The sequence below is a fragment of the Neofelis nebulosa genome, chromosome 11 (assembly GCF_028018385.1).
Source record: "Neofelis nebulosa isolate mNeoNeb1 chromosome 11, mNeoNeb1.pri, whole genome shotgun sequence".
In the NCBI taxonomy this organism is placed as follows: Eukaryota; Metazoa; Chordata; class Mammalia; order Carnivora; family Felidae; genus Neofelis; species Neofelis nebulosa.
Window position 1 is genome coordinate 47,930,228 of NC_080792.1, and position 24,679 is coordinate 47,954,906.

General features: G+C 43.6%; 3 protein-coding genes across 11 annotated transcripts in view; 1 reads left to right on the plus strand and 2 right to left on the minus strand.

Annotated features, from left to right (window-relative positions):
- Positions 1-209: 209 nt before the first annotated feature.
- On the minus strand, positions 210-19,154 carry CABYR (calcium binding tyrosine phosphorylation regulated). Of its 9 annotated transcripts, none has more exons than XM_058692487.1 (8): positions 19,045-19,154; positions 16,339-16,511; positions 16,186-16,239; positions 5,406-5,756; positions 4,485-4,553; positions 1,679-2,276; positions 415-571; positions 210-297 (listed from the first exon to the last, which is right to left on the minus strand). In XM_058692487.1, exons 2-7 carry the CDS (start codon positions 16,484-16,486, stop codon positions 517-519), a joined length of 1,275 nt encoding a protein of 424 aa, XP_058548470.1. In that variant the 5' UTR covers positions 16,487-16,511; positions 19,045-19,154; the 3' UTR covers positions 210-297; positions 415-516. The 9 variants fall into 9 exon arrangements, with proteins under 9 accessions (XP_058548470.1, XP_058548471.1, XP_058548473.1 ...); XM_058692488.1 differs by lacking the exon at positions 19,045-19,154 and adding an exon at positions 18,736-18,849; XM_058692490.1 differs by lacking the exon at positions 19,045-19,154 and adding an exon at positions 18,718-18,827.
- LOC131489595 (uncharacterized) lies at positions 18,182-24,022 on the plus strand. The gene is made up of 3 exons (XM_058691611.1): positions 18,182-18,446; positions 18,668-19,283; positions 23,950-24,022. Exons 1-3 carry the CDS (start codon positions 18,182-18,184, stop codon positions 24,020-24,022), a joined length of 954 nt encoding a protein of 317 aa, XP_058547594.1.
- The window catches only part of TTC39C (tetratricopeptide repeat domain 39C), a 108,154-nt gene continuing 107,110 nt past the window's right edge, over positions 23,636-24,679 (minus strand). The window contains exon 14 of the mRNA XM_058692482.1: positions 23,636-24,410. Within this exon, the coding sequence (XP_058548465.1) occupies positions 24,321-24,410 (90 nt within the window). The 3' untranslated portion in view covers positions 23,636-24,320. The remainder of the gene's footprint in view (positions 24,411-24,679) is intronic.

Consider the following 24,679-nt stretch of genomic DNA (forward strand, 5'->3'; position numbering starts at 1 on the left):
GCCCCCTGTATTCCCCTGGTGTGCACACCAAACATGGACTTCCCAAGTGGGAATGCCCACCTAGGAAATGTGTGAGGAGAGGTGTTAATAGAGTGGGAGTTTTTTCTTCTACGGTGTATATACAGAGTTGGAAAAGGCTCTGCAAGTCTGCAAAGATTTATGGCCTTCTGTAATCGGTTGTCCTGAATTACAAAATGAGAACACAAGGCTTTATGCTTGCATGAAGTTTATTGACAAATTACACGGGGTGGCAGACTCCACCTTGAACGTTGACTCAAATGGCGTCACTTCTGGCATCTGTTAGGAATGCAAACAGTGAATTGTTTAATCATGAAAATGAACAAGTAAAAAGAACGGCAGATCAGAAGTACGAGGTCTGCACTCCTATCATTAAATTCTTATCTACTCATTTACCTGTATTTGCAGCGAAATATCCCAGCATTTCATGCTGAGAAAGCCATTTTGACAATTCTGCTAAAAGTCTACAAAGGGGGTGATGAATAAGGGCACATAGACCTAAGATTTGATAACCGAGTTGTCTCCTGAAATGCGATGTAGTATTCGAACCTGCCTGTGAAGGAAATGTAGCTTTTGCCCATCAGATGTTCAGCTTGAAATTCCCACAAACTGTTTTAAGGAGAACTCGTGGGGGTGTGGGTTTAACAGTTGCATTATACCTCCTTAACTCATGTCTCTGCTCCCTCTAGTGACCTCCAGCTCTGGCTTCCTACTGAGCTTTTAACCCCAGTCTCTCTCCTAGGGACACAGGGGCCCTGACTCATAGGGTCCTCTCTTCACAGCTCCAGCGTCCTCTTAGGTGCTGTCCCGGCTCTTCCCAGCCGCTCTCATTTTGGCCTCCTTGGGGTGTCTCAGACTCCTGCTCTTTCAAGCCCTAGGCCTGGTCTGGGTCTCTACAAGGCTGGCTCCTTGCACTCACTCAGTGGTCAGTTTGCACCTGGGCCTGAACACCTGTCAGCATCTTGTTTGGTTCACCCTACTTCACATGGTGTAATTAACTCTGGTGCTTTCCCCCACTAAGTGGGAAGGTCCCTGGTTTGCCCTGCCTACCCACCTCAGGAAGGAGGGACGAGCACAGGACATGGCATTAAGTACCGGGTAAAGAATTTAAAGATGATCTGTGAGTGATAAAACTGTCTTATCCACAGTTCATTCCAGTTTGGGCTCTTCAGGGCGTTTCCAGACTCGTACTGTGTAAATCTATAAATCTTCACTCTAAGAGGGAACAAACATACTGCTCTACACACAATCTCTTATCTCTCTCCAGTTGTCCCCAGTGCTCATGTCTTGTCTCTGCTCCGACCCACCCCTTAACACGCCAATTGGATTATACAGTTCCTACGGAATGTCTTCTTATAAATCTACCCTTTTTCTAGTATCTTCCAGGGGCTAGATGAAGAACCCATATTCCCAGGTGATCGAGTGGATCGGTTCATGTATTAGGCACCAAGTCCGAGTCCTCACGGTGAAGTACACACACTGCATTTATTAGCAATTGGGGGCAATGAACTTGGAGATAGTAACCTCATCAAATTTGAGTATACACCAACTCCTTGCATATCTCAATGCAATTTTCATAAACACCTCAACCTCCAGATCAGCAAATCAAACACTAGGAGCAAGCCAAGGCCTACACATTATGGTAGGAAAACGCACCTACCAGTTCCCAGTTTCTGCTCTGCGGACATGGGCGGTGGTCACGGTTATCTCTCCAGCAATACCATAACTTCCACAGGGGGTACGTTTGTCACCAGATCCTGAACCTTTTTTGGCTACATCTTCTACTGGGAATGCGACAGAGAGAAAAACTGGGCTTTGTGGCCTGGGGACATCTTGTCCACTTGGCGGAGGACTACCATTCTGGGGGTTTGGGGTATGTTTCTGGAATTTCTGATCTGCAGGAACAGCGATGGGTACTTGGACTGCAGTGTATCTCTTCAAGGCATCTGACTGAGAAACAACAGCATGTCCAGGAAGAGGTTTCCAATCCTGAGCTTCCTGAACATTCGAGCCTACTAAAATAAAAGGTGGGGCACTGGTCTTCTTGCTGTCGTCCAGCATCACGTAAGTTGGAGAAGTAACTTTCGGTGGCTGCTGCAGAAACTGTGGATCCTTAGGATTAGATAAATAGAGGGTTGCTTGGGGGAAAGGCACAGGTGGCGGTGATGGGCGACTTTGTTGATTCATATCAGTTAGACAATAAAGGGTCCACATGTTAGAATATGGTGGTGGTTGTCCTGCTTCGCTTGCTGCTATGGCTATAAAAAAAAAAAATTTGCAGGCATTAAAGGTTTGGTCTCTGTATCAGGCGCTATGCACAGAAATGTCTTTATAAGTTTACATATAAACAGCTGGAGCAGTAAATATGTGCCATAAAGCATGCTAGAGAGAGGGCTAAATAGTGTTTGGTAATGTGAAAGAAGAGCGGTTCTGTCCGGTTGGAAAACGAGAACAGTGTTGGGACAGCAAGCGGCAGGGGCACTAGAGTTGTGGCTAAAGAAGCAATTTCATGCTAAGTGCCGCTTCCAGGGACACACCCATTAGATGTGGCTGTCACAGCATCCTCAGAGAGGACTTTACCAAACTAGTGGCTTTACCAAAACAACCAACTGAAGGGCGTGTGAAGCCACTGAAAAAGTGTTAATGCAGCTGCAGAGTGACTTTTTCTTTACTAAAGTCTGCATGGGGCATCATCTTTTGATTACATTATCAGTTATCTCTGGCCCTGCACAGGCACCATCATCTCCCATTAATTTGTCCCCACGTACAATCATCTCATGATCTAGGACTCAGAACCCCAGAGAGCACCCCTTTTAGGTGAGGCTTGAGGTCAAAGGTCCTAGGTGGCAGTATGAGGCCTGTTGGTCTCAGAGGGGTTAAGAAAAAAGAGGTCTAGGGGCACCTGGGTGGCTCAGTCGGTTAAGCATCCAACTTGGGCTCAGGTCATGATCTCACGGTTGGTGAGTTCGAGCCCCACGTCGGGTTCTGGAGCCTAGAGCCTGTTTCAGATTCTCTGTCTCCCCCTCTCTCTGCCCCTCCCTCACTCGCACTGTCTCAAACATAAACATTAAAAAAAAAAAAAAGGTCTAGGGAGTGCCATCCATCTAACCCCCAGGAATCTATGATGTCAAGTTTGACTTGCCTAGTGAAGACCGTACTGTCGTGGAGAGCTGAGTCGCAGAAGATGGGACGGAGGCGAAACTCCTTCCTGATGGAGTTTGCCCAGAGTGTGCTAAGTTCACCTTGTGAGCCCTGGGCCTTGTATCCCCGGTGTAGCTTTTCTTCTTCCCCAGAAAATAACACTGTGCACATGATTAAACTGGTAAGTTTTCAGTAGCTTCAGATGCTGTCAATTGATCCTTCTGCAAAGCCAATTAAAAATATGGACAAGCCCAGTCTTCCATTTGAAATATCCTCGTAGTGCTTTAGAAAGGGCGAGGCCCTGAAAACAGTCACTCGGGATGCCAGTGCTGCATAAGCCACGAGTGTAGTGCCCGTCCTGTGTGCCAGCTCCCAACGCTGCCCTCTGCCTTCTCAGCTGTGCAGGACCCTGTCACACTGCCAGACAGAATTTGATCCCTGAACACCTGCTTTGGTAACACTTGACCATTCTGGCTCTGGGAAGAGCCGCAGTTGAGAGTGTTTCTGCAAAAGGAATTGGGGAGGTTGGCTCCTGTATGACCCATCTGTCCCTAAAAGGGAGAAGACAGGAGGCCGGGGGCGGGGCGGACCAAACGCCACAGTTAGATGGAGAGAGAGGTCAAATCGTTTCTGTATCACGGGAAAGCCCCCGAAAGATCCAGCAGCCCCGAAAGCAGCGGGGTGTTAGCACCCGTCAAGGGAGCTGGCAGGAGACCAGCCGTTTCGGCAGTGCCAGTGCCCGGTGGTCCTCCGTGCTCTCCCGTGTGACAGAACTTGGGCCTGACCCGTCCTCGCCATCCAGGCGTGAAGCCCCCCCCCCCCCGTTGGCTGCAGGAGCCCCCAGCCAGGAGGCCAGGGCCAGGCCAGCTCCCCACACCCGTTCGCAGAGCTCTCCTGCCGCAGCGCGAAAGCAAGGGCGACACACCACCATTTCCCTGACGCGCCACAGGCCGCAGCCTCCGGAAGGCGTTGTGCAGTTGGAGTTTACGTTCACAAGCGAGGAATTGCAAACCAACACCACCGCGGCCACCTCACGTATCTTGGGCCTGACAGTTGGCTCTTAGGGTTCTTCACTACCTGTGCCGTGTCCAAAAGTGCCGGGTGGAGCAAACTCTGAGGCCAAGCTTTGGTGATGTCACTTTAAAATCACTCATCTTGTAAGAGTAAAATCTCAAATTCAACAAAGCCTTTACGTAGGTTTGCCGTTTTAAGAACTATTTAAAAGTCTTTCGACCCATCTGTAGGGAGCCTACCTAGGGGTTACCTGAAATCTAGATGGCACCTGAAATGTAATCTTTAATTTTGTCAGTATCTAATTTTCTTACCTGGCTCCATCAAACCTTGTTCGGGTGCTGCTTCCCACTCTGGTTCGATTTCTGGCTCAGTAAGACCTTCTGGAACAGGAATGGGGGGACCACCAGATGACCTTACAGATGCACCCAAGCTCCCTGCTTTGGCAGCTTCCCCAGAGAGCGCAAGTGTGGCCTCCATCTCCTGGATGGCAGAGTTTTCCCCGGATTCCTCCTGCCCAGGATTGCCAGGGACTAGAGCAGTAAACTCCATTTCAAGGTGCAAAGATTTTTCAGAGCCTACTGCATTGGTAGAGTCCTCTGCATCCTGGAGTTGTGCAGGCGGACCTTGCAGGGAGGTGTTGGAGTACAGAACTGCTTCTGCCTCCATTTGCACCGAGGAATATTCTGCGTCCTCCTCCGACTGTGCACGTTTTCCAGAACCTACGGCTTTGCCTGAGCCCCTCATGAGTGCTACAGGAATGGGACCAGAGGGTGATGACTGATCATTTTCTTTAAGAGTAGCAACGTCATCAGTGAAAGGGATAACTATGTGCTCTGGTATTTGCTCGACATAAGTGACTCCTTCAGTCACAGGCTCATCGTTATAGATAGAGGATATATGAACGAATGATGTGACCTCAATATCAGCCTGCAAAGGGACCTCAGGAGCTTGATCGTAAGCAGGAGGGTCTTGTTCATCCTGCAAGGGGAATGAGGAAGCCGTTGATGGCTCAGCGTCATCGTCTTTAGATTCAGAACCCAAATCTACACGGACAGATGTTTGGCTCAGAACCTGCAGGGCCACCACCTCTGCAGAATACACAGCAGGAGTGGCCACCGCGGCATCTTCGGCAGCCTCTGAGCTGAGCACCTCCTTGGAAAACACAGGCAAACTTGTTGCCACATCCACCATTAACACGTCAGACTGATCAGAATGAATAGATGCAACGTTACCTAACGTCTGAGCAGCAAACTGAGCTGGGTCGGCTGGGACATAAGCAAACTCCGGGGAGCCAGCTGCCGGAGACGGTGACGACGGTGGGCTCATAGCCTTAGAGGTAGTTGGCTTTGAACTGGAGCCTCGAGCGGCTTCGGTCGTCTCCTCGGGCTCTGGGAGCAGCTCAGCATGAACTGATGGGAACTGAGTGGTTTTGCTGATGAACAGTGGTCCAGCTATATTGTCCTCCTCTGTGTCTGTAGATTTTTCCATCCGTGTAGGTTCGTGGGAAACTATGGATGTTCCTACCGGTTCTTTTACACATTCTGGTTTCTTCTCTTGTGTCATTCCTTCTGACCATCTCTCTACTAACAAACAGCCGGATGGGTTAATAAGCGTGTGTCCCCCTCCACCTGCCACCAAACTTTAAAGCAGTAACAGGTAGAACATTCAGATGGCAATACATACACGAGTACAAAAGAGTTTGCTTTATTTCCCAACATCAGTGATTTCGTGTGGGTAATGAAACTTCCCTGTCCTGATCCACTCAAAAGATCCCTCACTCAGTTCATCTCCTCAGAACTAAGTGACCCTGAGCAGCACGGTGACAAAACGCATAATCAGATACCACCTTCAGCTGGTCAGCATCAGGGAAAAGACCATAACTGCCTAGAATTGAGTTGAAAACCTCCATGGAAAAAGCTTCTGATCTAAACTCCTACACAAAACCAGAGGGCAGAGGGCAAGACTTCAACCTGAGCAGTAAGTGACCTCATCTTCAGCTGATGGAATAGCTTATTAATGAAACAAATGCTGTCATGTTAATAAAGGCATTCCTCAATTTAAGAAAATGCATATATAAAATTTAACGATGACTTGGAAAACTTGACTACAGGACACTTCTATGTTAGGAAGCCCCATCTAGTCTAGCCTAAAAATGCTAGTGATCTTGCTGGCAAGATCTGATAATGCAGGCCAAGCCATACTGACCCAGACAAGAGAGGCCGAGAGAGAACTCTGGACCCATGTGTACGTGTGGACTCCGTGAGTCCTCGGGCAGGAAGAAGTTCCCATGGCTGGGGATGGCGAGAGGGCTGGCAACGTGCAGAAACTCCTAGGACTGGAAAACTGCTGTGAGCCCCTTTTCTCAGCTCCGCATCTGCCTGCCCCCCACCCCGGCCCTTCCTTGTCGCACGCGGTCACATCTGCTTGCCGCACTGAGGATTCTCTCTTGGGGAAATGTTTCCCTAATACCAGAATGCTATCTGCAGGAAAAGCACAAAGTGTGTTTCAGTTTTGTTCTTAGTCCTCCCACAAGGTTTATTATTCCTTGGCTTTGACCTTCCTGCAGTCTCAACTGCATGGCCAGAGTCTCTTCACCTCGGCTGGGCCCAACCTCCCCCACACCAACAGCACACTACTTCTCAAACCCCCCCACTCAGCTGCCTGTCTCCCCCCAGCTCTTCCCGGCTAAGCCCCAAGCTGTCCTCCACAGGCAAGCGGCTCAGGGTTGGCCAGCAACCCCAACGAAAAGGGCTTTGCGTTTTTTTATGGGGGTGGGGGGGTAGGATTCTTCTCTGCAAACACTCCCTCAGATACTTTGTTGCTTGAATCCTAGCCATATTAGTAGCCCCTAACTCTGCTTCTGCATTTCCTTTTCCCAGGGACACTTCCACTCTCTCTGCTTGGCCTCGCTTTCCCTGTGCAAGAGTTTGAAAAATGCTGCGAGGGTGAATGAGGGGCTCACTTTCTGTGAATCTCTTCTCCCAAGTATCCAGGCACTGGACTTTGTTTTGTACAATTTCTTCAGCATTATGGCTGTTGATAGGAGGCTAGGTGTGATACCAGCCCCTCCATCAGAGCTGAAAGTGAACTCTCTCCTTCCCCACTGAATCTCACCTAGCACAACATCTGGCAGTGGGTAGGAATGTACATATTTGTTAAATGAAATAATGAATTGGGCTTTAAGGATATGTAGCACTTGAAAGGTGGAAAGGAACTCCTGGAGAGGGGAGCAGCATAAAGCAAAACGCAGAAGACAACAAACTGTCTTGTACTTAATGGGAGCGAGGATTGCAAAGGCAGGATAGATGCAGATTGCAGGAAGCTGCGTTTGCATTCAGGGGCCTGTAAAGGGATGAAAATTTACACACTATGACAGACCTGTCACAAAGCATTACTTTCTCTGCATTAAAATGCTCATTTCTACATGGCAAAATTTAGTTGATCTAGGTTTAAAGTATTTATCCCTTCTAGTTTAAAAGTCTCCTTTGGTTAATTGGTTAATTATTCACCCTTTTGGGGTATCGCTCTTTTATCGAAGGTTCTCCCACTTCTAAAGAGGGAATGTGAATGTGAGAGTTAGCTCTGGTTCTGACCCATGTAGCCCTTTCCTGCCACCTATTGCCTGTGCTCTGGGCGTTGTCTCTGACTTTGCTGTATTTCCTGAAGTATTTCCACCCTGTGAAAAATGTGGCCTGTTACTTCACTCACGGACTGGGAGAGCCCTTCCTAATTTGTTCCTCTTTAGCCTCTGAGGCCTAGCTGCTAATTTTGATTCAGTCCCAGCTTGGACATTTTGTGCTGTAGCTCTCAGCTGGCAGGTTGAGTAACTGCACTTTTCTCAGCCTGACGCCCTGCGATTTCAGCACTCTGGGACAATCGAAACACATCTGCACCAACTAAAAGCCACATGCAGATCCTGGGGCATCAGAAATCTTATCTCAGGCCCATCTGAGAAAGACTCTCCATTATTTCTAATCTACTGCTTCAAATAGAATTTTTTATTCAACAAATACTGAATGTCTGATCACAATTACAATTATGGTGGAGGTGCTGAATGTAGCATAGGTTATGTTAAACGATGCTAATCACACTGCTTCTCTGAGAGGCACCCAGGAAAGCAAAGAGCAAGCGTTTTGTTCCCGTTTTAGGGAATTCCAATCAGAGATTTTACCTTCCTTATAACTGCTCTGGATCTCAGCTGGCAATTGTTATGCACGCCCTAGTACCACAGCCCCATTGCCAGGAAGGACTTCTCATTTCCCCTCCCTTTGCAGCAGGAGATGAGCTTATATCCTAACTTTACCCACCCACCCCCCTCCTCCCTGGCATATATAAAATAAAACCTTGTAAGGTGCCTGGGTGGCTCAGTCGGTTAAGCAACCAATTTCGACTCAGGTCAAGCTCTCACAGTCCATGGGTTCAAGCCCTGCATCCTCTCTGTGCTGACAGCTCAGAGCCTGGAGCCCCCTTCCATTTCTGTGTCTCCTTCTCTCTCTGCCTCTCCCGCCCCCTCTCTCTCTTTCTCTCTCTCTCAAAAACAAATTTTTTTTTAAAATTTTAAATATAAACTTGACTCTACCAGAATCTTTGGCTTGTAAATTAAAATTCCACTCTGGAAAGTCCAAGATCTTCTCTCAACAAAAACAGGTTCCTGCAAAACTCCACAAAGTGTTAGCTTTCTTGCTATGAACTTGGGAGACTCAGTACGGAGTAACGACTTCCTTGCTCTAGCTATTTTCGCCTTTTCTCCTAAAGCAAATGAATACGTCAATGGGTAGACATGAACGGAGTGAACAGGAACAATCAGAGGCTATCTGAAATCATGTATATTAGAGTTCAATATTTTTGCAAAAGTATCCCTACAACACCAAAGAGTTTGGATTTTGTGAACAGTAGGGAGCTATCAAGGCTCCTGACTAGCAGAGTGATACATTTCTCAAAGATGTTCTCCCTTCATGTACTGACTCTTGGGTCCTGCTGTCCCTGACCTCCTTGTCCTAATTTTCTGGTTTGCCGTATCTGCTTCCTCTCTCAATCCTAATTAGCTCTGTTTCTGCCCCTAGTCTGACCCCAACTCTTGACTATATCATTGGCTCAATGATTTGTTTGCCGTCTTTAGTATGGACTATTCCCCCAACTGATTAATCTTAACACAGTGGAAAAGCATAAAAGGCCCAAGCCCCCTTCCCAACATCACCACCACAGAATCATTTGAACCCTTTTCAACTTAATGTAATTCTTACCTTGGTACAAATTTTACCACCCTGTCTAGACAACTACAAGACTTGAAGAGATAAAAAGATCATTTTGGCACATCACCCATCCCTGTTTAGGGCATCAGTGTAGCTTGATTTCCTTACTTGAAAAAAAAATGCCCAGGAAAGTGCAGAGTAAGCACCAGGGCTTCACAAAATTTAGTATAGGCTGTCCTGAAATTGATACATTTCTCATTTACTTAATAAGAGAGAATAGCTACAAGTATATGTAACCAACCATGAAAATAATGCATGAGAATAGAATTTGGTACAAGAATTAAACTAAAAATTGGGGCACCCAGGTGGCACACTTGGTTAAGCTTCCAACGCTTGACTTCAGCTCAGGTCATGATCTCACCGTTTCGTGAGCCCCACATCGGGCTCTGTGCTGACAGCGTGGAGCCTCTTTGGGATTCTCTCTCCCTCTCTCTCTCTGCCCCTCCCCTGCTCAAGCTCTGTCTCTGTCAAAAACAAACTTAAAAAAGGTTTTAAAACTAAGAATTAAACTAAAAACTTCATAAATGTTTGATATGAGTAAGTAGCTCAAGACAACATCTAATGATACACATAATTGCTATGGTGCTGCATAGAAATTGAAACTGGGCCCAAAGATCCACAGCAGTGCATGACGGTAATTACTGTTCTATGGCCAAGCCAAGAATGTCCAAGATGACTACGAAAAGCTAACAGGTTAACTCAGGGTGGGCTGGGCCTCCTTGGTTCTTCAGAAGAGTTTGTTATTTCCTGCCTTTGTTGGAAGCAGGACAAGGCTGACACTAGAAACCGGACTGAATTAAGCTTAGGGGGATGTTAGGTGATAGTGGTGTTGAGATTACATTTACCACTCTGAACAGGAAAGTGCTTCCCACCCTCCTCACTGAGTGCTGAAAAAATGACAACTAGCACAATCTGGCTTCAGGGTCTACACAACATGATGGAGGAAGAAGTGAAAGAGGAGGAGATACTGTGGGGAAAGGGAGCTGAAATTCCTCTCCCTTCACACTTTTAGTTGAAGAATTTCAAGTTTTTCCAGAGGGATCCTAGAATGCTATTTACTGTAGAAAGAGCATGAGTTATGCTTCTAGGAAGATCTCAGTTTACATCCCAACTCTACCGATTACTTAATATTTAGAAGCTTACAAGTTATGTAATCACACCCAAGCATCAGATTTCTCACGTAAAATTGCAATGATGTTACCTACTTATAAAGGTGTCTTAATTGACAAAATATATTGTAAGTACCTAGGACAAAACAGGTACATGTATACCTCATTTTATCGCACTTTATTTTACTTTGCGAGTATTGCATTTTTTACAAACTGAAGGTTTGTGGCAACCCTGTTAAGCAAGGCCACTGACTGGCTGTTCCCCCCATCTTTCTCCCTCTGCTGGGACCTCCCCATTCCCTGAGACACAACAATATTGAAATTAGGCCGATCGATAACCCTACAATGGCGTCTAAGTGCTCAAGTGAAAGAGTCTCATGTCTCTTACTTTAAATCAAAAGCTAGAAAATGATTAAGCTTAGCGAGGAAGGCATGGTGAAAGCTGAGATAGGCTGAACTCTTATGCCAACCAGTTAGCCAAGTTGTGAATGCAAAGAAAAGTTCTTAAAGGAAATTGAAAGTGCTAAACCAGTGAACACACGAATGATAAGAAAGCGAAACAGCCTTATTGCTGATAGGGAGAACATTTTAGTGTTCCGGATAGAAGCTCCAACCAGCCACAACATTCCCTTAGACCAAAAGCCTAATCCAGAGCAAAGTCCTAACTCTCATCAATTCTATCAAGTCTGAGAGAGGAGGAAGCTGCAGAAGAAACGTCTGAGGCGAGCAGAGGTGGTTCATGAGGTTTAAGGAAAAACACCATCTCCGTAACATCAACGTGCAAGGGGAAGCAGCAAGTGCTGATGTAGAAGCCGCCGCAATTATCCAGGAGATCTAGCTAGATCATGACTGAGGGTGGCCACGCTAAACAACAGATTTTCAATGTAGGTGAGACATTCTTATATTAGAAGATGCTGTCTAGGCCTTTCATAGCTAGAGAGAAGTCAATGCCTGCCTTCAAAGCTCCAAAGGACAATCTGTCTTGTTAGGGGCTACTGCAGCTGGTGACTTTGAGTTGAAGCCAATGCTCTTTTCCCATTCTGAAAATCCTGGGGGTCTTAAGAATGATGCTAAATCTACTCTGCATGGGCTCTTTAAATGGGACAACAAAGCCTGGTAACAGCATGTCCATTTACACTATGGCTTACTGAATATTTTATTTACTTACTTTTATTAATTTTTTTTAATGTTTATTTTTGAGAGAGACAGACAGAACATGAGCAGGGGAGGGGCAGAGAGAGGGAGGGAGACACAGAATCTGAAGCAGGCTCCAGATTCTGAGCTGTCAGCACAGAGCCCAACACGAAGCCCAAACTCATGGACTGCGAAATCATGATCTGAGCCAAAGTCAGATGCTTAACTGACTGAGCCACCCGGGCGCCCCGGTTAACTGAATAAACTGAGGGTTTAGAGTTTAAACCCCCTAAACTCTGGGTTGAGACCTGCCACTTAGAGAAAAATATTCCTTTCAAAATATTACTGCTCAGGGACAATGTACCTGGTCATCCAAGAGCTCTGATGGAGGCGTACAATGAGGTGAATGTGGTTTTCATACCTGCTAATACATCGATACTGCAGTCCATGAATCGAGAAGTAATTTCAACTTTCAAATCTCATTATTTAAGAAATACATTTTGTAAGGCTATAGTTGCAAAAGATAAATGATTCCTCTGATGGATCTGGGCAAAGTCAGTTGAAAACCTTTGGAAAGGAGTCACCATTCTAGATGCCATTAAGAACATTTGTGACTCATGGGAAGAGGTCAAAATATCAACATTAATAGGCATCTAGAAGAAGTTAATTCCAAAGTCATGGATGATTTTGAGGGGTTCATGACTTCAGTGGGGGAAGTCACTGCAGATGGGGTGAAAACAGCAAGATAGCCAGAATTAGGAGTGAAGCCAGAAGAAGTGACTGAATTGCTGCAGTCTCAGGATAAAACTTGAACAGAGGAAGAGTTGCTCCTTATGGATGAGCAAAGAAAGTGGTTTCTTGAGATGGTCTACAATCCTGGTGAAGACCGTTGAAAGAATTTAGAATATTCCATAAACTTAGTTGCTCAAGTAGCAGCAGGGTTTGAGAAGACTGACTGGGGTTCGAAAGAAGTTCTACTGTGGGTAAAATGCTATCAAATAGCATCACATGCCATAGAGAAATCATTCGTGAAGAGTCAATCGATGTGGCAAACTTTATTGTTGTCTTATTTTAAGAAATTGCTACAGATACCCCAACTTTCAGGGACCACCACCCTGATCAGTCAGCAGCCATCAACATCAAGAGCAACCATCAAGCTCTCTGGAAGCCCAGATGGTAGTTACCTTTTAATTCATTTTATTTTTTTTTTTTAGCAGTAAAGTTTTTTAAATTAAGGTATGTACACTTTTTTTAGACATAATACTATTGCACACTTAATAGACTACAGTATAGTATAAAACGTAATTTTTATATGCACTGGGAAATGAAAACATTTCATTTGACTGGCTTTATTGCAGTATTTGCTTTATTGTGGTGGTCTGGAACTAAACCCACAGTATCTCCAAGGTAAGCCTGTACTCAATGATTCCATTCCTTTTTCCTTTCTTTTCCTACCATATACTAAGTGGTAGAACTTAAGAGACAACTCTTTTGCTTTAAAATAGAGCTGAGTTTCTAAAATCCCCCCAATTAATGATTCATCTCTATTAACAAAGAAACTCCTGAGAAGACTGAAAAATTGCGGCACTTTTCATGGATTCATGTGGTAGTGAGATCTGTTTAATCAAATTGCAAAAAAAAAAAAAAAAAACAAGAAGGGAGTCCAAGAAAGTTTCACAGCATGAATTGCTTTGGAAATAGGCATATATGGGTGAAATGCCACAGTGGAGGCCTGGACAGTCAGGGACTATCCCATAGGTCCTAGGCTCTGGAAAATGAGGAAATGATGAGAGACAACAGAGAAGTGAGAAAAGTTTGCTTCGTATCTGGTACTTTTCCTCCCCACCTCTTCCATCACCTGAGTTTGTATGAATTTTTAAGGGCACTGGGAGATGGGTGAACCCTGTCTGTCCTATAAAGAAGCTACCAAAAATGGGCCTCCTTCCAAGAAAAATCCAGGATGAAGTGTTCAAATAAAAGGGTATGCGCAAGGATGTACTGTAGACAAAAACCAATGTCTTTCACAGTCACATCTGATAGTTGGGAGGTGAGTGGGGACCAATGCATTAGGGATGGGAGTTAGCCTTTGCCCCACATCAGCAAGCGCTAATACCTGCTACTGCCTTTAGGTTGACCTAGCCTCATGCTGAAGAGACTGAAAGACCAAAGTAAGGGTCAGTTCACATGGTCCTCAAAGAATGGTCCACTTTTCCATATTGCACATCACTGAAATCTTGGGAGAGCCACAATCCTTGGGACCGAGGGAGCATGTAGGGTACTATAGGTGCCACCATATACAGCAGCGGGATCCACAGAAGGGAAGTCTGTCTAGAGGAGAAGGTGCCACTTGTTCTACCTACATTTTTATTGTAGAGAACCCAACAACCATGCAGCAAATGTACTTGGCACTCCCACAGGAATTGCGTTTGGGGAATTAAGCCAGTTAGAAGATAGGAGGATGTCATTCAGGGGAGGAAATGCCCTACCAAATGGAAACTGCCTCCATATCCCTAGATAGTCCCTCTTTAGCCCAGAGTGATGCTTTCCTGGATACACACAGACTCATGCAGTCTCTACGATAGGACCTAAGTTAATGGACACTGTTTTCCATTAATAAACCAGTTGATACAACAATAAAAGGCAGACAAATGAGCCAAACTGGTATTAGTTAACAATGAAATCAATATATTTTCTGGTCATATCTTCATGTTACCTTCCCATCTCCCCAGTAAACTAGAATAAGCAATGTTCATTTCTACTCTACTGCCAAAGAGCAATCTAGGTCTACAGCCATTCAGTCTGTTAATTAAAGTAATCCACATTAATTTAGTCCACTTGTTAAGCTGAATGGTGGGTAAGTTCTTCAGTAAACAAATTAGTCTCAAAAGCTACCAGTTAGAAGAGCCTGGGTGTCTCAGACAATTGGGCATCTGACCTCAGCTCAGGTTATGATCTCGTGGTTCATGAGATCGAGCCCCACGTCGGGATCTGTGCAGACAACTCAGAGCCTAGAGCCCACTTCAGATTCTGTGTGTCCCCCCCCCCCCCGGCCCCTTTCTGCTTGCACTCTCTCGCTCTCTCTCTCTCTCTCAAAAATAATAAACATTAAAAAAAAATTTTTTTTTAAGCTACCAGTTAGCTACCTCCCACCATAAAGATTCACCGACTTTATCACCACTCTCAAACATAGTAAGCCTGCCCAATCCCAATCCTCTCAAACATAGCTCCTGGTATAGACAGCACGAGTACAAAGAGAAAGGTTCACAGGGAAGGGGAGAGTTGTCAGGGTTCTTGCACTTGTCTGTATGTCCTGCTGGTGGTAAGCAAATCCCAGACCTGTGTCTCATGGTAAGCTGGGAATGTCCTCAGGACCCTGCAGGGAAGAAGCCAGGCTAGATAGTAAAATATTCCTGAACCACAGCAATGGACTCTCCTGCCCCTTCAAATGCTGACTCTTGCTAGCCTTAATCTCATTTTCTGTTTTGGGTCTTTTGCCATAGACCCAAATCCCTCATGATCTTTACATTTTCCTAGATCCTACTCCTGACTTCTATCTTGACTATGTTATCTATTGGCATCACCAAACTGGTAGAGTATAAAAGTGGCTTAAACTCACTGATCCTACCTTTTCTTTCTCCACAGTCATTCCAAAATGTTGGCCAGCTAAAGCAGCAAAAATACTTCGTTATTTCTCTCCCTGCCTGGTCCCATTTTCTCCACAAAATTTTGCCAAAAGCTTCTTCTTACCATTCTTTTAGATATGCATGCCTGTCCTTTGGATCACCCTTTTGCTTTTAGTGAGCCACCCAAATTGTCACCATGTAACTATGCTTTTCTCTTACTCCCCATCTGACTTTTCTCGGTGCTCCTCTGTCAATACAGTTTCATGCGGTCACGTCCACCTAGACATTTACACATATACATAAAACACAATTTTTCAAAGCCCTGTACAGCCCTATGTCAGAGAGATGGGCTGGAGAAGACCACTTTCTATGAAAAACTTGGGACAGAAAAGATGGTCAGTGACAATTGATTTCTTGCCCTCCAACTGAACTGCAGTTAACCTACCATAGGAGGAAAAAAGAAAAAAAGATGTTTTTTTTCTTAATAAAAATATCTTCCAAGAAGAGTGTTTATACAACTTTCCTAAGTAGTGCATCTATTACTACAACATCCAGTTTTCTTCAAAGTTCATTGTACTTCCTTAAAGATAGAGGACATTAGGAAGGGTCTGAGTCATAGTTTATACATACTGTTCTAGGTCTCATTTTACCAAATGGTTTGAAGATGAGTGTTTCCTATGTTTGTCTTTTAAAGATTTAAAATCCTCCAAAATGTCAGTTTCCAATCTTCAAAAAAAAATGATCCAATAATAAAAATTAAACTGTGATTAAACAAACATCAGTATAATTAAACAAAATATTTATAGGCATGATTCTGAAGCTTGAATGTATGCTAGTAATGATGCAATGATTTATAACTAGTATTATTAAACTGTTACTACTTGTGGTACTTACCTTCAATCAGATGAAATTGTTTAACGAGATCTTTTATATCCAGAGAAGTATTCCCTGAAGGAATAAATGCAGGAAATTAGAGACATCAAATTCCCAACTTAAAATGCCTTCCTTTTCAAAGCAACAAATATATAATCTCAAGGAATAACAAACCTTCTCTAAACACAATGAGTTCTTTAAAATAAACTGCTGCAAACTGGGTGATGTTTGGTGGGTTGGTTTTGAGAACTGCTCTGCTAAGTCCCTCGAGCAGAGTCTTGAGGCCATAAGGTACGACAAGTCTGGGCTTTGAAGAAATCATTTGGGCAGGATGTCTGTAATATCAACTATAATGAAGAAAAACAAGGTCTTATAAATAGTATATGATAGCTTCTGACAACAAATCTGTCTCCTATAGAAATTATTACCTTTAGTTCCAATTTCTAGGCATTTATTCTAGCAAAGTGGGCTAATTCTTAATGGTAGTTAACACACAGGTGTGAGTGCGCGCGCACGCGCACACACACACACACACACACACACAATAGCTCATTATGTGCAGATGAGCAATATAGTAGCACTATTAAACCCCCTGGGGAAAGCCCTGGTGAGAATTCTAGGATGATAGTAAAAACAAAGAACCAACCAAACAAAACTTGTTTCTGTAAAATTTAGTAAATATTTTGTGCAGAATTTCAGGAAAGATAAATTAAGCTCGTGTATCGGTGCCTAAACATCCTTTGAAATTACATGGGCACTGGCTTTTTCTCTGTACCTTCATCAGATAGAATTGTAGAATAGAGTTTCTACAAGAAAACATCTTTTTCCTCATTTTTCTAAATGTATCCCTGAACACGTTGATCGTCTTTCAATATACAATTTTTAGCCTTTGCTTTAACAATCAGAATAGGTATAATTTACTTGTGGTATCACACCACCCACTACCCTATGCACGTCTCTCTTTTCTCCTATCCTCCCTTAACCTCTGCCCTAGTCTTCCCCTCTCTCCCCTTTCTGCCGCCTTTCTGATTTTAAGTGGTACCAAGGGTATTGCATAGTCCAACCTGTAATGCTCAAGAGTTGCAAAGATTGCCATCCTAAACTGTGTGTCAGTGTGTGTGTGTGTGTTCTGTTTCACTGTACAAGATGATTTCAGGAGGTTTATAAATACATGTAAAGAACAGAAGTAACTAAGGAAAGGAGTTCAATGGTAAGGGAAAAATCATGGTAGGAAAAATATGATGAAGCCACAGGTAAGGTTAGTATCCCCATGCAAGCCATACATCCTACACTTTGATGGAGATGGCGTGTCAAATCAGCCCCTGAGCTACCAGGCAGCCATCACAAAATAGGAAAAATTTGGTTAAATGGTTCATGTTTCTGAGATAAAAAATCAGTTGCCTGGGAGACTCAGAGGCATTCTGAACACCGAGTCCCAGGAGAAATTTCTCCCCCAGGTCCTCATAAAGAGGGGAATAGTGTGATATAATGAATCATGTCAACAACATCCCTACAGTCGAGTAACGAGTTTCATAGAGCTAAGTTGCAGGGTTTAGTTACAGCAATTATATAAGGAGCCAACCTCTAATAAAAAGTTGTGTGTCATAACAAAATGCTGAATATTTCGTCTTCTCAAAGGTCAGGAAAAAAAAAATGAGTCTCTGTTGGTCAAAGCAAATCTTTTGAGGATATAATTAAGTGTATTGAATCCTTTAATGAAAATCTACTCTCAAAGTTTAAGTCAACTTGACCTTTACTGAATTAAACTGTCTTTAAAAAACCACTAGTGCGCAAAAAGCAAACAAAAACAAAAAAACAACCAAAACAACCCCACACCACTAGTGCAGCTTTGGCAGGCTACAAGCTAAACGTTAAGGGATGTAGGCAGTAATTGTATGCATGATCCACAGATACGCTATTTTTGTGTGCATGTGTATATAATTTTTTTTCAAGTACACATTTTGCACCCCAGTGTGAGTGGATAAGTCACGTTTGGAAAAGCGGCTTACCGGCAGCCATGATGGAGCTACCCAAACACCCTTTCTGTAGGCAGTTGGCAGTTGCTGCCACCAACCGTGGACAGAACGGCCGTACAGTGATCCTATTGGTTCTCCGCGCAGGCGGTATGCCGCGCCCCCAACCACTCCACACTCTGGGAGTGTGCGAGGCCTTTCAGTGCCCCAAGACCTGGGATGTTGTACGTCCTACAACACAGTCCCATGAGAAAAATTGTCCTGAGCAAGTTGAGAAATACTGCGACACCAGCAGGACTACATCGACGGGTAGTCAGAGACAGACACACACACACACACACACACACACACACACACACACACTGAGAGCTTAAAACCGACCGCTTAATTCTACCCAAATCTCTCCTTTAGAGGTTACTTGTCCAAAACTTCTTTTACTACCCCGACCCCTGTGCTGAACTGTGAGCTTGCGTTTTTACCCACTCCCCCAGGGCTAACGCCTGAGCGGGACAACGGTGCTGTAGGCTGAGAATGCGGGAGTGCGGGCTTCAGAGCCACAGGAAACGTCAACAATACACACCGCTCCCTTAAGACCTACGTTGGGGTCTGTGCTTGGTTTGCCGTTGGTTTGGTGGGAAGGGCAGCGAAACGGAGAGCGGGCGTCCCGGTTCCGCGTCCAGTTCAGGAGGCGCAGGTGGCAGACCCACCGCCGGGACTCCCGGAGCTCCGCCACACCCACGGTTGTGAGCCTGCCCTTCCCCACGGGCCTCCCACTCCGAGGGCCCTCCGTCTTCCCCAGCACTGGAAGAACCATCCACCGAGCCCACCGCGAGAGGCGCCCCGAGGGCGTGACCGCCTCCTGGGCCGCAGGGCGGGGGGGGGGGGCCTTTTCTCCAGACTCCCCCACCTTTTCCTTTCCGCCTACGCTATAAAAAGCTTCCTCGTTGCCCCCTTGCCGGCGGCTCCTGAAGGAGTAGAGGCGCTGAGCTGGGTATTTATAGCCCTGTGGACGTCAGGGCGTGCGTCACAAAGCTCCTCCCTCCTGCTGAGGGCTCGCGGTCAGGAAAGGAGGCGGAGCCTCAACGTCCCCAGCCAATGGGGAGCCGCAAAGGACAAAGGCTCCAACTCCGCGGGCCAGACACGCAGGTGGGCTTTGCCTTTTCTAGAATGCAAACTGCCGTTTCCAAACCGCCAGAAGTCGCTCAAGGCTACGGCCTTTCCACTTCTCATCTCTCATCATAAAATAAGAGCTGGTGTAGAAGGAAACAAATAGATTTATAGCATTTCTTGCAGTCGCCGCCTCGCCTCTTCGCACTACCCCTTCCTCCACAATGTTACTCTTTTCAGCCAGCTTTTAGAAGAATAGTCTGTCACGGTATACATAATGCTAAAATGTTGAAGAGAACGAATAATTTTATGCAACACAGTACTTTCCCTTTTGAGAAAATCACCTGTGGGAAGAGAATTTGGCAATAATCTTGAGGCTTCCACTTTCTGTAACTCGGATCTGGCAATACAGACACAACCCACCCTCCCCAAATCCTACTACCAGAAACCGGTTGCAATTCAGACCAAAGTAAAGGCACATCGACTTGTTTCAAATACCTGCTCCCTGCTCTTTCATCCATTCAAACTCACATACTTGAGCTGGGCATTAACTGCCACCATAATCATGATGACCAAACTCCAAACGGGCTTCAACGTAATTCGTTTTCAAATATTTAAACAAGAATCATTGTAAATCAACCAAACAGTATCTTCAAGGCATAGATATGATTTAAAAAAAAAAAAAAAAAAACAACTAAAGAAATTCAGAAAACAGTTAAGGCTTCCAGAGCTCTTAAGAGGCAATGCTTAGGGCACCAGTCTCCATTTATGCTGCACAGAGAGCACTTTCTACACATATTAAATCTTCCAAATAATAGTTACTGAGTGCTCATTATGTCACAGGCTCCCTCTTCTCCTGAAGATTGCATTTTGAAAGCAGAAATGCTAATTTTAGATTGTGATGATAGGTCTGCAGATGATACTTGTCCTTGGCCACTGTCCCAGGCCCCATTTTGGTGGATAAAAGTGAAATGAACCATTTTTGGTCGTTTCGTTCATAATATATTTAACTATCAAAGATAGAAACTTTCTAAAACCCCCAAGTACAAACCCCATTTATGGCATCTTTGGGAATTATTTATGCTTCTGTAGCCTAACCTTGGCAGGCCACCTCGGACACACAGGTCTTAGGTACTGTGCAGAATATCTGCAATGCATGTCCTCTTTCCACATTTCATCAATGACTCTTTTGTCCAAGTCCCTGAGAGGCAAATTGTTACAGTGAAAACATTTAACCAAAAATTTTCAAACCACTATTCACTGCTTTGATTTCTAGAACTCTTAATGATTTCAGGCGGTTTTATATTCTTCTTGTCCTTTCAGTCACTAGGGATCTAAATGCAAAATGATACTCTGCTTTGCATTTCTCCTTGCTCCCCATCCTTACTTCATGGAAGTTCAAGGCTCTTGGCGTGACCTCTGCAAAATTCAAATGTTATTTCGTTCCCACCTGACTCGAAACTGGCCTGAACACACATACTGTTTGTCACCTCTGTGCCTTTGCTCATCAAGACCAAGGCCTGAGATGTTCTTCTAGCCATCATTTTCACCTGACTACATCCTTTAAAACTCCGGGATCTCTTACTTTAGGAAGCCAATGGGTTAGAAGCATTTCCTCAGTGGCCCCATGATAATACACTCTCTGAGCATAACCTTGCTATATGTTTGGTTTGTGTTTGGCTCTTCTCTCAGATTTACTAAATACTTACCAAAAGATGATAACCTAGGGTAGTGTTGCTTTAATTTAAACCACCTGCACTGGAATCATTTTTAGGAGCTTGTTAAAAATGCCTTCCTAAACCCTACCTCATAGCTACTGAGTCAGATTCTCAAAGGCAGGCTAATTTCATTTCTACAACTAAAATTTGCAACCAACTGGCCTGTGGCTGGACAAAGCGTAACCCAGAGCTCACCCAAGTCAACTGGGAGCTAGAGCTCAGTCTTTCTGGTTTTCACAAGAAAGCCAATTATAATGTGCACTGGGCAAATTATACTCTAGTGAAGAAGAGACACATCTTTTATCGATCAACTTTCCTGTCTCCTGCTCCCGAGCCCTTGCTGTCCTTTTCTCTTTCCTAGCTTCCAAGTCTCCTCCCTCTATTATGTATCTCCTGGGGAGGATATGAGCTTAATTTTTTTTCTACAAGATATACCACCAACAAAATTCAAGAATATGTAAGAAACACCAAACAGTACATCGTGACTGTCAATGTGTATCTGCATCGATTCAGATCCATAGGTGTATACTTGCCACCACAATTTGCTTAAGGAAGCAATCAACTAGGAAAGTTATACAGCAAAGGAATACCCACACACATGCACATGTGTGTCTATTTTAAAAATCAAATATGCACTGTCCTTTTAGTTGGCAGAAGCATAAGAGTGCAAATTCTATAATCATTGACTTGCACAATATTCAACAATTCCTTGTTATCTGTGACATCTGAAATACTTCACTTGCTCAAATACTTAGCTATCATGTGCTAAAATCAGACCCTAACCTAATAAAAAAATCTTAAATATTTTAACACCACAAAGGTACATGTCACATTAGACCATACCTCCAAGCTGTGACAAATTATGTGTTCAGGGTACATATAGAGATTTCTCTCATCGTAGGCCAAATCTAATACAAAAATACATTTGACGCTCATAAATTAGAAGATCCATTTAAGAGCCTCCAAAATAGGAATGAGGAAGGAGTGATGCCAACATAAAAAAGCACACGTAGATCCAAGTTGTTCTGGTTATAGGATTATTTTCTTCATCCACGAGGGGGTAAAGAGCAAGTCACACCAAGCTAAGTTTCTAGGCAGATCACAGTTCACAGGCTGGTTAAATCATGGCACGCAGGCCAGAAAATGTTATGAATTACTCAACTCAAAAATGTTCTCAGATTTCAGTCTAATAGTACTATACCTGCACTGTGGTTTTTGTTAGAGACTTTAGAATCATTACCTACCCCACTAGGTAGGGAGGTACTCTCCATACTCTACGGCCCTGTTGACACACACAAACCACAGGGGCTATCCGGCACCAAACATAGGAAGAGTTATAAACAGACCTACTCTTTGACTATTAAAGTGGTCAGTGAACTGAATACAAACTTATTTGAATCCTGAAATCTCTCTGGAGAGATACAAATAAATTTTTAAAGCAGTGAGTGCAGGAATAGTTTTTGTTTAATCCTAAAGTACAGGGCTTCATGTAACCTTTGAATACTGAATAATAGTTCAAACAATATTTGAACTGAAAATTCAAGTGAGTATGACCTGAACCAAGAACTTTGGGTTCAGAATGCTCCACAACCCTAACTGGAAAGTCTGGCTCATATGCTATAGCCAAGGACAAAATGGCTAGGGCCAGATTTCACAAATTCATAATATTCTTCCCTTAAGCCTCAATGAAATTAGGCTTCCGATATTTTTAAACACCAAATGTTTCCTTCAGAAAGCATCTACTTGGCTTCTGCATCTGCTCATTCACTGAATGTAAGATAGCAATCTTTTCTCTCTGGCTAGCGTCAAAAATCCAGGCAGGATTCACACCAGAAAGAGTCCATGTGAATAAAACACTTTGGAAGTGAGGAATCATGAATATAATTTAGTCAAAGTCGGTGAGGAATAATTATTTCTTTCAAAGAAATTATCACTCCCTCAGAATCAGATGAAGTAGGTTAAAGCTGTCAACATCCTAGCTGCTCCTCCTAGGTTTTATTTTGAAAAGAAATATTAAAGTATTAATATCATATGAGATCATGCTTCAGCTACAAGGATATGTAAATAAATGACACCCCAAGAGGATACTCTCTTTAGCACAGTATAAATTTTAAAAAAATCTAACCTTAAGCCTGAGCCAAGTTAGGTACACAATTATGGCAGAAATTCTCAAGTGACTGAGGTATTTAGACTCTTCAAAAACAAAGGTGTGCAGCACTGGGCTAAGAGGTGAATTAAATGACAACAAAAATTAGCAATGAAGGATTAAAAATTAACTTTGAACTCCTTTTATAGAATAACCTGAGCTAAGGAGACAATGATTAAATCCTGGCAACAGATAGCCCAGCAAATCCTTCACCAGCAAATATTCTGAGGGAAAAAAAAACAATCACCTATGTTCATTTAAGAATACCTTGTCAAGTAATTTGTTAAAAGACCTCCAAAAGTTGGTAACGAGATAATTTATCACAAAGATAAGGAAACTCCTAAAATATAGGTATTATTTATCTAGCCAATAGACCAGGCTTTCTAATAAATTAGCAAAACAGTTCTACTTTTGATTGTAAAACTATCTATTTGCTTCTACTTGGTTGGCTTTCAAAGGAAAAAAGTGTTCATTACTTTGAAACATTCTGTAGACGATCTGGAGATAAGTATTTTTGATGACACAACTTCAGCCGAAGCGCATTTGTGTTTTAATAAGGAAAACATGAAATTCTGGGTTATTAACACATTTTGTTTTACAAGAATATTCTGTCTGTGGTCAAGAGATCTGTGTTCTATTCACTGCTCCACTGATAACAGGAATAATTGATTAGGATCAATTAGCCTTTTTGTGCCTGAGTTTGTCTAGACAATGGGAATAAGAATATCTGTGCTATGTTATTCACAAGTTAGAGGATAAAATAAAACACTAGAAAGCACTTTTATTTTTTTTCAAAACACAATATAAATGCTATGTCATAATACTGTTGATAATTTTACAGGTGCCTCCTAGTGTTATATGCAGTCGGATGTGTGCTTAAGGTAGGCATTCCTAGAAGATCACAGGTGGAATAGTTTGCTTTTATTTTAAAAATAATAAATCACAAAACTAAAATGTTTGAACAAGGTCACTTAACCCTCTCCCCAGGTGGTTAGTTATAATTACTAGTATCCTCATTATTATTACTTTTTAGCTATACGTTTAAAAGAGGAGATCTTTAATATGTCAGCCTAACTGGGAAAATGTGTCCCTGGCACAGGTGGTTTTCAGAAGAAAAGCCGGTCTTCGGGCTTCCAGAAGAGCTGTGTCCTCTGCTTTCATTTTAAAGTGCAGAACCTGGTAGGGAGGGACAGAACAGGAAGTCCGAGTCTATCACTGAGGAACCAGTTCCCTCAGAGAGGCCAGAGCAGCATGGATGCGGACATGCAATCTGTTTTCAAAGTCGTAGCCAGAGAAATCCTCCTGTAAGACCAAAGAAGGAGATTTATGAACTCTATGAACTGAGCCTTCTGAAACACTGCAACATAAGCCACACGATTTTGTGCTTCCTCAAGTAAAATCTCTCACACTGCTTCCCATCCACTCAATTTTATTTCCCAAACCTCAAACTTCGGGTTCATTTCTAAAATGTCCAGGAGGATGTCATTAATGCTGTCTTTGGAAAATTGTCTTCATGTTATTCCTGAAATAGTAGTCTTGAACTGTGCTCAATCTAACCTGCTATTAGAAAT